Source organism: Bos mutus, chromosome 20 (genome assembly GCF_027580195.1).
Source record: "Bos mutus isolate GX-2022 chromosome 20, NWIPB_WYAK_1.1, whole genome shotgun sequence".
NCBI classification, from domain to species: domain Eukaryota; kingdom Metazoa; phylum Chordata; class Mammalia; order Artiodactyla; family Bovidae; genus Bos; species Bos mutus.
The window spans coordinates 14,777,407-14,791,504 of NC_091636.1; the positions used below are offsets into that span (position 1 = coordinate 14,777,407).

At 36.9% G+C, this 14,098-nt stretch overlaps 1 protein-coding gene across 1 annotated transcript in view; it reads right to left on the reverse strand.

Annotated features, from left to right (window-relative positions):
* The window catches only part of SLC38A9 (solute carrier family 38 member 9), a 97,891-nt gene that overhangs the window by 76,358 nt on the left and 7,435 nt on the right, over positions 1-14,098 (reverse strand). Inside the window, 1 exon segment of the mRNA XM_014477843.2 lies at positions 7,499-7,645. Within this exon segment, the coding sequence (XP_014333329.2) occupies positions 7,499-7,611 (113 nt within the window). The 5' untranslated portion in view covers positions 7,612-7,645.

Genomic DNA, 14,098 nt, shown 5'->3' on the forward strand with positions numbered 1-14,098 from the left:
CTGCATTACAGGTCAATTATACTTCAAAAACAAACAAATTCATAGAAATAAAGACTAAATAGAAATAAAGACTCTACCAGAGGCAGGGTAGAGGAGGAATGGAAGAAGACAGGCAGTGAAAACATATAAACTTTCAGTTACAAAATAAATATGTACTAGGAATATAATGCACAACATGATAAATACAGTTAATACTGCTGTATGTTATATATGAAAGTTGTTAAGAGAGTAAATCCTAAGAGTTCTCATTATAAGGAAAAATATTTTTTTCTGTTTTTAAATTTTTGTATCTACATGAGATGATGGATGTATATTAAATTTATTGTGATAATCATTTTATTATGTAAGTCAAATCATTATGATGTACAGCTTAAACTTATAAAGTGCTGGATGTCAATTATATCTCAATAAAACTGGAAGGAATAATGAGTGGCTATATCATATTTCAATTCCACTAGCAATGTTTAAGGATCATGCCCTCTTTTTAAGCAATTATTTTTAACACCCAAATTTACTAGCCTTAATAAAACAGACCAATTATGTCTCAATAATGCTGAAATAAAATAGAAAATATTTATAAAAATTATTCTCTAACCATAATAAGTGAAGTGAAGTTGCTCAGTCATGTCTGACTCTTTGTGATCCCATGGACTGTAGCCTACCAGGCTTCTCCTTCCATGGGACTTTTCAGGCAAGAGTACCGGAGTGGGTTGCCATTTCCTTCTCCAGGGGATCTTCCCGACCCAGGGATCGAACCCAGTTCTCCCACATTGTAGGCAGACGTTTTACCCTCTGAGCCAACTATAATAAAGGAGAAACAAAATGAAAGTAACATACTAAAGTAATAACAATTTTAATATATAAGAGCTAGGGCATAACAACACTCAAAGACAGGATGAAGACCAATGGCTACATCAATTTATAATAAATAAGCCAGAATTTAAGAGAAGATTAGAAGCCATTCTATGGAAGAAGTACAATAAAATAAAAAACCAGAGGCATTGGTAGACATAAAAACTAGTGTTAGAATAAATAACAATAAGTCAGATATGAATTTGATAAAAGAGAAATAACCTTAATTGAAGTAGTGATACATGCCAAGTTAAATTATAAGCTAACTGAAAAAGAAAAAATGAGGAAGTGTGATGATGTTGCAAATGAATCAAACTTTTTAAAATACGTATAGCACCAAAGTAATTTTCTATGTCACTTTATAGAAAAGTATTTCTTAGCTTGAAATGTTGAGGCATTCACTTATCTCTTAATATTTAAAAGCCCTTAGAAACTATACTTGGGGACAAAGAAATACAGAATAGATTGCAAGATGAAATCTTAAAACAAGAAGCCATAGGAAAATTATATAGTAGACTTTTGGAGACAATTTGAGATTAAGACTAAAATATAACAGGCAAGACAAAGATACATAATCTCAGTATGTTTCTTTTATATCAATTCCTTATCTTTGGGCTACAGTCATCCATTAGGCTTTTGACGAGATCCCTAAATTTCATGAGCCTCCAACTTAAAATATTTGATTTTGTCTGTTTGTTAAAAGGAGTTTTAATTTTCTTTAATAAGAAAATTGAATGAGTTTGCAATGGGTTTCATCACTTTTGCAGTAATGATATAATTACTTAAGAAAGGAAAATCCAAATGGAGTTGGTATTGCTGAGAGTTTTCTGAAAGGGAGCCAGGAAGCCATTAAGGAAGTATGAGTTATGCAAGTCTCAGCCTGGATGGAGTCTGACCTTTTGACCTGATAAGCAAGTTATTTAGAACATCTGCCAGAAACTCAAGATACTTATCAGACCCTTACCCTAAAATAACCAGTAATTTACATCTAGGACCCCTATCCTAAAACAACTTGTGATTCCTTAAGGATGAATAACAATTCTTTCCAGGCAAGTATTAACAATCTCATGGCTTTCTGTCTTTATAAGCCCCTGACTTTCTCAGAACACTCTTTCAGGATTACCCAAATGTGTGTCTCCTGAATTATAATTTTAAGACACCCCCCTCCCCCACCGCCATAAACTCTTTTCTTATTTGCAGCCCACTACACTTTTTTGGGGGGCGGGGTTGATACACTAAAATCCTTTTCAACTGACAGAGAAAAATGCTAGGCCAACTCTTCATACTCTTTCCTCCCAACAAAACACGCTTGATTGACTGGCCCTAACGAGCACTAGTCATACTCCATTATTAGGCTTCCTCTTTCTTCAGATTTGTCCAAATAATGTTAATAAGGGAAGATGAAAGGGAAGAAAATAAAGAACTAGTTTGCAGGCAAGGGAAGAAACCATCAGATAGGACAGACAGATCTAGGGAAAGAAATGGAAGCACCTCAGGAAAGCAAATATAAATGCAAAAGGACAGTTAAGCAAAGACATCTGGAAAGACTGGCAGAAGTAAAAGAACCTATGAACTAGAGAGAATAAAAAGGTTCCAATGAAACTCAAAATAAGATCCCATTCTAACAAAGTCCATAGTTAGATTTAAAGCATCTCTAAATCCATGGCCAGGATTGCCCTCTTTAAGCATTTAGCAAAAAGAGTTCCATTGGAGAAAAATAATGGTGGAAAGTAGGGAGAAGAGAGGTGAGAGAAGAAGACTAAAGAGGGAGAGAAAAGAAGAGAGGCAAGAAGAAGGGAGAAAGGAGGAAGGAGAGGGAAGGGAACAAAAGATATAATATACAATCAGCAAATTGGTCCTCAGCTCCAGGGCACTGATATGTGGGCATGGTCAAGGGCCCTGGTCCTGCCTATTTAACATGGATGGCAAGTTCCTCAAAATTCAATTACACAGCTCTGGAAACCAACACTCCTGGAAAAACTACTTTACTAGATCTGTATAAATCCCCAACTATGAAACTGAGCCTCAATAATCAAATAATCACTTCCAATCACTGTTGTTGGCCTAGGACACGTTAATAGATAAACTCTTCACTTTGTTATGTGCTTGCTCACTCTCACCCAGTAGCTCTCTCTCTCTCGGACCACAGATAACAAACAGAGTCAATTCAGGTTGCTATCTAGTGACAGTATTAATGACAGATAAAAGTGAGAGAGGCCAGTTTGCACATGGGCAGACAAATAAACACTTTAAAAAAATAAGGGCCATAAGCATGCTTGGTATCTTTGAAGGGCACCCAGAAGACTGCCTATTTTAAATATCTACCTCTACCCCACTGGCTTACCAGAGTCCTTGAAATGTTATTAGAAAAATCTAATCCTTAGGTTAGGCTTTTATATTTCTAGAATTCTCCTTATTAAAATGCAAATAGTTATGAAAAAGTAACAGACTAGGTCTTTGACACATCAGATTGCTTGCCATCATAACATTAATCAGACAACAGAGCTGGCACCAATAGGATAGATAAACATTAGTGAATAAGGGGAGGAAGAAAAAGTATAATTTACAATGAATTGTTTAGAGGGAATTTTTGAGTGAATTCCCTGAGAAAAACTGGACACACAGAGATGAGTAAGAAAGCTGTAGGTACTGGGAGAAATGCAAGAGGAAACAGAGTTTGAGAAAACTGAAAAAGGGAAGTTCAAATCCCAATTTGGTTTCAGGCTGGCTGGGAGGGTCAACTCCCAAAGGTTATAATCCCAGAGCAGCAGCTGAGCATGAAGCAATCCTGAATACCAGCTCTAATATCTGGTTACCAGAAAGTCTGGGAAAAGCAGCAAAACAAACTCTAAGGCCAGTGACTCCCAATGGCATATAACAAATACAGTATAGGAGATTTCTAAACCTCTCTGTCCCCCTACCCACATTCTTCACCCCAAACCAGGTGAAAAACTAATAAGGGAGGGGAGGGGAGGCATGCAGAGAGAAATATGGATTTGTGTAATTTGCAAAAATTCTCCAAATGATCCAAATGCTTATGATTATGACATGTATGGTTCCTCTACAGTGACAAGCTCCTTCATCTACCTAAGTCTAATCAGATCCCCAGTCCACCAAAATGATAAGCAAGTCCAACACACTTTCAGTCCCAAATATTTCTTAAAATTTTTATGTTTGAACTAGAACATGATTTTGATTGCCACCTAGTGGAAGAGACAGAGTCAACCACAAATTAAACTGAGAATAAGCAATCTAAAAGTATCAAATGTTATTTTTTATATTCTAACAGCTGAAGACAGTTTCCCAAAGTGTGGCTATACGAAAGATGATTTTAGGTAGCACGAGGATAAATGCTATTTTAACTCCTTTGTATTTACTGCAATGTATATTAGAAAAAAGTATAAATGATACTTCATCATTTCACAAATATGTGAAGATAAGGCTAAATTAACATTAATTTTTTCAAAGTTAATAAAAAATACAGTATATCTGAAATTTATGTATATAAAATGAAATAACCCACATTTTAGTAGAAATATCAGTATTTTAAGATATTCCTGTTTTTTTCCCCATCAAATAAGTTCCTGAAATTATTTCACAAGAAAATTAGCATTCAATACTGCTAAACTCCTATAAAAATTTGCCTTCCTTAAAACATGCTTACCTAGACAGTTATCCTATGATTGAAAATAGTTGATTCCCTCTTATTTTGACAAATTTCATTATAGAAAATATACTTCCATTTAATCTAAATGGTTAAATACTCAGAGAACTGTTTGAACTCCTGCCAACCTATTGCAGTGGAATGCACTTTAATGACCTGTGTTGTATCGTCACAGTGGTCAATTATTTATCATAGAATTCAGAGGTTTCAAGAAAGTTCCGAGCATTTAATCAGCATTCATTACTCCTTCTATTCACTGATACTGAATCATACAAGTGAAAATTACAAGATTCATTTCATTATCTTCTCTGATGACCACTTTAAATGACAATGATACATTTCTCAAGTGATAAATTTCATACTGCTCAACCTGCTAAAAAAGACTAAAAAATTAAGTATCTGGAAAATGGAAACAGGATTATCAAGAATAGTTTAAACCAATCCTCTTTCATCCCCTGGACTGGAAACTCCTTAAAGCCTTAAAATCAGCATTTTTTTGCCATCATAACATTAAACAGACATTACAGCTGGCACCAATAGGATAGATAAATAATAGTGAATAAGGGGAGGAAGAAAAAGTATAATTTATAAAGCATTGTCTAGAGGGGATTTTTGAGTGAATTCCCTGAGAAAAACTGGAACACAGAGATGAGTAAGAAAGCCCTAGGTCCTGGGAGAAATGGAAGAGGAAACAGAGTTTGAGAAAACTGAAAAACAGAAGTTCAAGGAATAGGTGGGGTTGTTGAATAGTTGGGTATTTACCTAACAGTAACTGCCACATGTCCCACCTAAAGCACTCAGCTTCTTTCTGAGGAAACAACACTCTTACAGTTTCCTATTTACTCCCCTGGACTCATTTATATATATTTGCAATATATATAACTTGTTAATGTCTTTACCCAAATGGCAGTATACTATATACACTGACAGCTCTGCACTTCACTTTTTTCATTTAACAAAATAAGTTGAAGACTTGTTCCATTTTGATATGTAATACAGTCACTTCCTTCTTTTTAATGGGTGAAAAATATTCCATTGTATCAAGGTGCCATAATTTATCTAGTCCTATAAGAAAAGACATTTTTGTTGTTTTCAATCTTTTGCTATTACAAAGAAACAGTGCATCAAACAACTCTGTACATATACTATTTGACACTGCAAATTAATGTTTAGAAGTGAAACTGCTGGGCCATGTAAACTTTGGCATTGGTTTCTGGCATTTTTTTTGGCGAGGGGCAGATCACATTAATTTTGTGGGTTAAAATTTAAAGAGCATGACACTATATTTTAGAGTCTTCCCTACTGAGAACAGAATATCCCTTTTTGTTACATGTAATACCTTATTAACTAGAACATACATACTTAGTCCTTTCTAAAATATGGAGGCATCTAATAATCCAGGACATCTTTTAATCACTGTCAGCCAGGTGGCAGTCATGAAAGTAACTGCTCCTGGTGGCATGACAGTTCATCTGTGGTCATTTCAATGATCAAACCATTTAGAGACCATTCACTTTTCACTTTAATGAATTGGAGAAGGAAATGGCAACCCACTCCAATGTTCTTGCCTGGAGAATCCCAGGGACGGGAGAGCCTGGTGGGCTGCCGTCTATGGGGTTGCACAGAGTCGGACACGACTGAAGCAACTTAGCAGCAGCAGCAGCAAGGAATAAATATGAGCCACAGTGTTGTTAGAAAGCTTTTTGTGACACCTTCTGGTAAGATCAGGCAAGTACAAGCATCAAAACTAAAAAGTGTCAGTGATTTGGAAGAAAATTCTTTCAAGAAATACTACACTATCAATGCTCTTAATCGTAATATGGACAATTTTGTGTGAGCAGGAAAAAATAATGATTTTTGATGACTGCAAGTCAAAAAGTGATTCAGAAGAAGCAGGCTGTATGTGAAGAATCAGATTGTAATATCTTAACTGATATATTTTGTTTATATTTTTGATTTTGTAATTGCACTAGAATTCTAGTAGGTACAAAAATAAAATTCTAAGTTCTAAGAAATTGTTGCATCAGAGGTATGGGCAGCAGTTTATGTTAATTTTATATTAAAAAAAAAAAAAAAGAACAACCAAAATCAGTACAACTTTTAATCAGCATCTCAGATTTGAATAAACATTGTGCTGTTATTTTAGTATTTTAGAGTTTCTCTCATATAGATTTTGCATATTCTTAAGGCTATTCCTATGTATTTTATCTTTTCCTCCATTATATTTTATTATTAGAATGCTATTGATTTTTGCATATTTTGTAAACAACCACCTTACTGAATTTTTTAATATAAACTGTTATTATAAATTGCATTTATAATAATTTTTCAGTGGATTCTTTTGGATTTTCAAGGTAAGGAATGAAATAAATTTTAAACTCTAATTATCTTAAACTATCTGCTAGAATTTAAACTCAAAGAAGGTAAGGATTATAAATTATTTTTACTGTTCTATTCCCAGCACTTCCCATACTTGTGCTCAGTTGCTCAGTCATGTCCAACTCTTTGCAAACCCATGGACTGTAGCCCGTCAGGATCCTCTGTCCAGGGAATTCTCCAGGCAAGAATACTTGAGTGAGTTGCCATTTCCTCCTCCAGGAGATCTTCCCAACCCAGGGATCAAACCTACATCTCCTACATTGGCAGGTGGATTCTTTAACACTGAGCCACTGCGGAAGCCTGACCGCGTAATACATCGCACAGATCAGACAATCAATATGTATTTGTTAAATGAGTTACATGCATATTACTTCATAAAACTTACCTCAGCCATCCCTGACAGAGATACGGAGTTTAGTCTAAAAAGTCAAATGTAAGTGAGAAAATGTATTCATATATATTTCCTTTTATATACAAACATACAGACCCTGTAAGAAATTAGATATTTTATAATAAAATCTCTATATATTTGGTTATAATGAGTTCTATTTTAATAACTAAAAGTCTTAATTATAAAATAAATGTTTTATTTTAAACACTTACCTTTTAGATCTTATATCTGATGAATCAAACTGGATATTCATAGGTCCAGGATTTATTTCATGATCTCCCTCAGGGATGAGAAGATGCCTAGAATCACTATCCATATTTGCCATTTTTCTCAGACTGTAAGCACTAAAGAAGTCAGTCCTGTAATAAATCAGAAAAGAGAAATAATTTAAAGTTTAATATAAGAATTATTTTACTACTGATAGGTAATACATTTGCATGTATAAGAAATCAAAAACACAGGAATTTGCTGAAGATATCTTAATGAGATATATGTCTAAAATACTTATATTATCAGAAACTTGCTAAGTTGAAAAGGAGTTACTACTTATTTTTCAGCTTAATAAAAAAAGAAGCAAGGCAATCCATTTCCAGTAATAAAACAGATTAGGCTATTTGGGCTCATTTTCCTGCAGAAAACAACTGAAAATACTGGATAAAATATTAAATTTTTTTTTTTGAAAATAGGAAAAGCAGGCCATTTGTAGGTGAATTTAAGGAACCTAGAAAAGTAAGTAGCTCAAACAAGTTGGTTCCATTCTAAAGGTATTCGCTGTGCCAGGAGAAACTGTGCTGGGGTTTTCAAGATCTTGTGGAATATTAGTGAAATAAAAAACAAACCCCAAAATTCATCCAAAGTAAGGAACGAGTATAGTAAGAAATCACTCCCTATCCCTACTTCCCATACAGCTGTGACTACAGAGCGCTTCACCATCAGATTAGGAGTTAACAGGAAGTAATCCCAAGGAGATCCAACCAGTCCATTCTAAAGGAGATCAGTCCTGGGTGTTCTTTGGAAGGAATGATGCTGAAGCTGAAACTCCAGTACTTTGGCCACTTCATGCGAAAAGTTGACTCACTGGAAAGGACTCTGATGCTGGGAGGGATTGGGGGCAAGAGGAGAAGGGGATGACAGAGATTGAGATCGCTGGATGGCATCACCGACTCGATGGACATGAGTTTGAGTAAACTCCGGGAGTTCGTGATGGACAGGGAGGCCTGGCGTGCTGCGATTCATGGGGTCGCAGAGAGTTGGACACAACTGAGAGACCAAACTGAACTGAACTGAATCCCAAAGAAAGGTAATGCCAAAGAATGCTCAAACTACTGCACAACTGCACTCATCTCATACCTAGCAAAGTAATGCTCAAAATTCTCCAAGTCAGACTTCAACAATATGTGAACTGTGAACTTCCAGATGTTCAAGCTGACTTTAGAAAAGGCAGAGGAACCAGAGATCAAATTGCCAACATCCGCTGGATCATGGAAAAGGCAAGAGAGTTCCAGAAAAACATCTATTTCTGCTTTATTGACTATGCCAAAGCCTTTGACTGTGTGGATCAGAATAAACTGTGGAAAATTCTTCAAGAGATGGGAATACCAGACCACCTGACCTGCCTCTTGAGAAACCTATATGCAAGTCAAGAAGCAACAGTTAGAACTGGACATGGAACAACAGACTGGTTCCAAATAGGAAAAGGAGTATGTCAAGGCTGTATATTGTCACCCCGCTTATTTAACTTATATGCACATCATGAGAAATGCTGGGCTGGATGAAGCACAAGCTGGAATCAAGATTGCTGGGAGAAATATCAATAATCTTAGATATGCAGATGACACCACCCTTATGGCAGAAAGCAAAGTAGAACTAAAGAGCCTCTTGATTAAAGTGAAAGAGGAGAGTGAAAAAGTCGGCTTAAAACAACATTCAAATAACAAAGATCATGGCATTTGGTCCCATCACTTCATGGCAAATAGATGGGGAAACAATGGAAACAGAGACTTTATATTCTTGGGTTCCAAAATCACTGCAGATGTTGAATGAAGCCATGAAATTAAAAGACAATTTCCCCTTGGAAGAAAAGCTATGACCAACCTAGACAGCATATTAAAAAGCAGAGACATTACTTTGCCAACAAAGGTCCATCTAGTGAAGCCTATGGTTTTTCCAGTAGTCACATATGGATGTGAGAGTTGGACTATAAAGAAAGCTGAGCACTGAAGAATTGATGCTTTGAACTGTGGTGCTGGAGAAGACTCTTGAGAGTCCCTTGGACTGCAAGGAGATCCAACCAGTCCATCCTAAAGGAGATCAGTCCTGAGTGTTCATTGGAAGGACTGAAGTTGAAGCTGAAACTCCAATACTTTGGCCACCTAATGCGAGGAGCTGACTCATTTGAAAAGACCCTGATGCTGGGAAAGACTGGAGGCAGGAGAAGGGGATGACAGAGGATGGTATGGTTGGATGGCATCACCGACTCCATGGACCTGAGTTTGGGTAAACTCCGGGAGTTGGTGATGGACAGGGAGGCCTGGCGTGCTGCGGTCCATGGGGTCGCAAACAGCTGGACACTCTGAGCGACTGAACTGAACTGAACTGAAAAGTGCCTCACTCCCTCACAAGAGAATCGCAAACAAGTTTTCTTGACACTGACCACAGCCTGTGTGTGTATGTGTCTGTGTGTGTGTCTGTGTAGAGGGAGATATTATATACTACAAACTGTACCTCATGGATTTGCAAGGTGATCAAAGAACACTTAAAGCTGTGAACATAATTTCAGGTTACTTGCTTGGTAGAGCTTATAGGTAACTGGCTGAAGCAAATGTAAATCTTTTCTTTGAGGATCCAGAAAACATTGATCCTAGCCCTCAAAAAAGACCTGCAAACAGTTTTTCAAGAACAATGAACAGTACACTGTCAAAATAAACCAGCATATAAAGAAATAAAATGCTATTAGTGAGAACCAGAAGAAACAGCAGAAATAGTTTCACAAAGGCTTCAACCACATTTTTATTATCAGAATAAGATAATAAAACAATTATGATTCCTACCTTTAAACAAATAAAGGAAAAAGTGGATATTTTCAAAAAGTAACAGCATGTTTGAAAAGGACAGAGTGAACTCTTAGGCCCAGATAAATAACAACAACAACAAAAAAATAAAACAAAACATAATAGCCAAAATTTTAAAGTCAATGGGTGTATTTAAAAGTTGAAGAAAGGATGCTGGCAACATGGTAGAATAAAAAACTACCTTCATCTTTTCCCGTCAAAGTACAACCAGTAAAACATCTATAAACACAACAAAACTGCCTCCACCCAACACACTAGGATGCTGGAGAGTTCCATACATCTGTACATCTAAGAGTGAGCAGACTAGATAGAATATATAGAAGAGGGGGAAACTGAGGGAGGGAGAAACCAAGAGAAGAGTGGCCCTCCAGCTCTAGCAGCTGAAACTGCAGCCCCAAAAGACTGGTTGGCAGCAGGGGAGGTGGGCACACGACTCCTGCCTCAGCAGCCGCCATGAACAAACAGGCCAAGACAGAGAACCTTACAACACTGCACCCAGCATAGATGCCCCTGCAATCCTGGCTCTTCTCTCTCTTCTCCCTTCCCCTGCAATGTCAGAGCCTGTAATTCAGGAGACCCTGGATATGACGTAAGAAACCACCATCCCGGCTATAGCAGAAGGCAAGGCACCGACAACCCAGGAGGCACAAGAAGCAATAATGAGTGCCCAAGGTAACACTGCTAACAGAGGTGATGGAGGATGGAGAGTGAAGATTCAAATATAACTACAGGTAGTTCAGGTAAGAGAAACCAAAAGATTGTGCACCACTTACTGGAAAACAGAAGAAAGGCCTCTAATTTCTAATCTATTGAATCTGTTATAATCAACAAAAAAGGTGTTTGCCACTTGAAAACTGTCTGTGGAGAAACAGCTCATCAGGCACCATGAACCATAGTAACACTGCACTACAAAATGACAATTCTCCAGAAACTAAATGTAAAGTAATGAAATATTGTGACGTAATTGAAACAGATTCAAAATATTTGTCATGAAGAAACTCAACAAACTAAAGAAAACTCAGAAAAGCAGATTCAATAAGCTCAGGAATAAAATTAATGAACAGAAGTAATACTTTAACAAAGAGATTTAAACTCTAAAAATAGAAATAAATGAAAATTCTAGAGCTGAAGAATTCAGTAAATGAAATGAATTACAAAGCAATGGAAATAGAGCAGACTGGATAAAAGACAGAATCAGCAAGCTTGAAGATAGAAATCTAGAAATAATACCAGTAGAAGAGGAAGAGAAATAAGATTTTTTTTTAAGTCAGAAAATTCTACAAGAGCTGACTGACTCTTTTAGGAAGGACAACATTAGGACATTGGGTATCCCAGAAAAGAAAGAAGGGAACAGAGTTTATTTAAAGAAATAATAGCTGAGAATTTCCCAAGCCTGTGGTAAGAATTGGATATACATGGCTATGAAGCTAGGAGAACACCTAATAACCTCAATGCAAAAAGATCTTCTCTAAGATGCATTATATTAAAACTGTCAAAAGGGGCTTCCCTGGTGGCTCAGTGGTAAAGAATCCATCTGCCAGTGCACAAGACATGGGTTCCATCCCTGATCCAGGAAGATCCCACATGCCAAAGAGCTACTAAGCCTGTGCGCCACAACTATTGAGACTGTGCTCTAAATCCCGGGAGCCACAACCACTGAAGCCCACGTGCCCAGGCATGCACGCCACAGTGATGAGAAGCCCTTGTACCACAACTAGAGAGTAGTTCATGCTCGCGGCAGCTAGAGAAAGCCCATGCAGCAATGAAAACCCAATAAAGCCATAAAAAATAACAACAAAAAACTGTCAGAAGTGAGTCACAATGAAAACATTTTAAAGGTAGCAAAGGGAAAAAGGATAATAACCTATAAAGGAAGCTCCATTATACACAGAAAATCCTACACTGCCACCAGAAAACCACCAGATGTCATTGATGAATTCAGTAAAGCTGCAGTATACAAAATTAATATACAGAAATCGGTTGTTAATTCTACACACTAACAATGGACGTGAGGAGAAGGCAATGGCACCCCACTCCAGTACTCTTGCCTGGAAAATCCCATGGACGGAGGAGTCTGGTAGGCTGTAGTCCATGGGGTCGCTAAGAGTTGGACACGACTGAGCGACTTCCTTTTCACTTTTCACTTTCATGCACTGGAGAAGGAAATGGCAACCCACTCCAGTGTTCTTGCCTGGAGAATCCTAGGGGCGGGGGAGCCTGGTGGGCTTCCGTCTATGGGGTCGCACAGAGTCGGACACGACTGAAGCGACTTAGCAGCAGCAGCAACAATGGACGTGAGTCTGAGTGAACTCCGGGAGTTGGTGATGGACAGGGAGGCCTGGTGTGCTGCGATTCATGGGGTCGCAAAGAGTCGGACACGACTGAGTGACTGAACTGAACTGAACTGAACAATGAATTACTCAAAAGAGAAATTAAGAAAATAAGTCCATGTACCATTGCATCAAAAAAGAATAAAAAACCTAGAAATGAACTTATCTAAGGAGGCAAAAGACCTGTACTCGGAAAACTACAAGACACTGATGAAAGAAATTGAAAATGACACAAATAGATGAAAAGATACACCATGTTCATGGGTTAGAATTAATACTGCTAAAATGACCATACTACCCAAGGCAATCTACAGATTCAATGCGATCACTATTAAAATACCAAGGGCCTTTCTCACAGAACTATAGAAAAATAATTTTAAAATTTGTATGGAAATACAAAAGACCCTGAATAGCCAAAATAATCTTAAGAAAGAGAAGAGTTAAAAGAATAATGTTCTTTGACTTCAGACTATACTACAAAGCTACAAAAACAAATAATAATGAAAAATAAAAACTATGACATAGGCACAAAAACAAATAGATCAATTAAACAGGATAGAAAGCACAGAAATAAACCCATGCACTTATAGTCAATTAATCTATGACAAAGGAGGCAAGAATATAAAATGGAGAAAAGAATTTTTTCAAAAAGTGCTCAGAAAACTGGACAACTACATGTAAAAGAATGAAATTAGAACATTTTCTCACACTAAATACAAAAATAAACTCAAAATGGATTAAAGACCTAATATAAGACTGGAAACCATAAAACTCCTAGAGGAAAACATAAGCAGAACATGCTAACATAAATTACAGCAGTATTTTTTTATCTGTATGCTAAAGCAAGAAGAAGGGGATGACAGAGGACGAGATGGCTGGATGGCAGCACTGAATCAATGGACATGAGTTTGAGCAAACTCCGGGAGATGGTGAAGGACGGGGAAGCCTGGTGTGCTGCAGTCCATGGGGTCACAAAGAGTTGGACGTGGCTGAGCAACTGAACAACAAATGCTAAAGCAAAGGAAATAAAAGCAAAAATAAATATGACCTAATCAGAATTAAAGGTTTTGCAGAACACGAAGGAAATCAAAACAGACAAAACAGACAGTGTACTAAATGGGACAAAATATTTGCTAATGGTATGACTGATAAGGGGTCAAAATTCAAAATATATAAACAGCTCATACAACTCAATGAAAAAACCAAACAACCCAATTTAAAAATGGGTGGAAGACCTGAATAGACATTTTATAAAGAAGACATACAGATGGCCAACCAATAAAGATGCTCAATAGCATTAATCATCAGGGAAATTCAAAACCACAATTAGATATCACCTCACACCCATTAGAATGGTTATCATCAAAAAGGTAAGAAACAACAAGTCTTGGTGAGTATGCCAATATAAGGG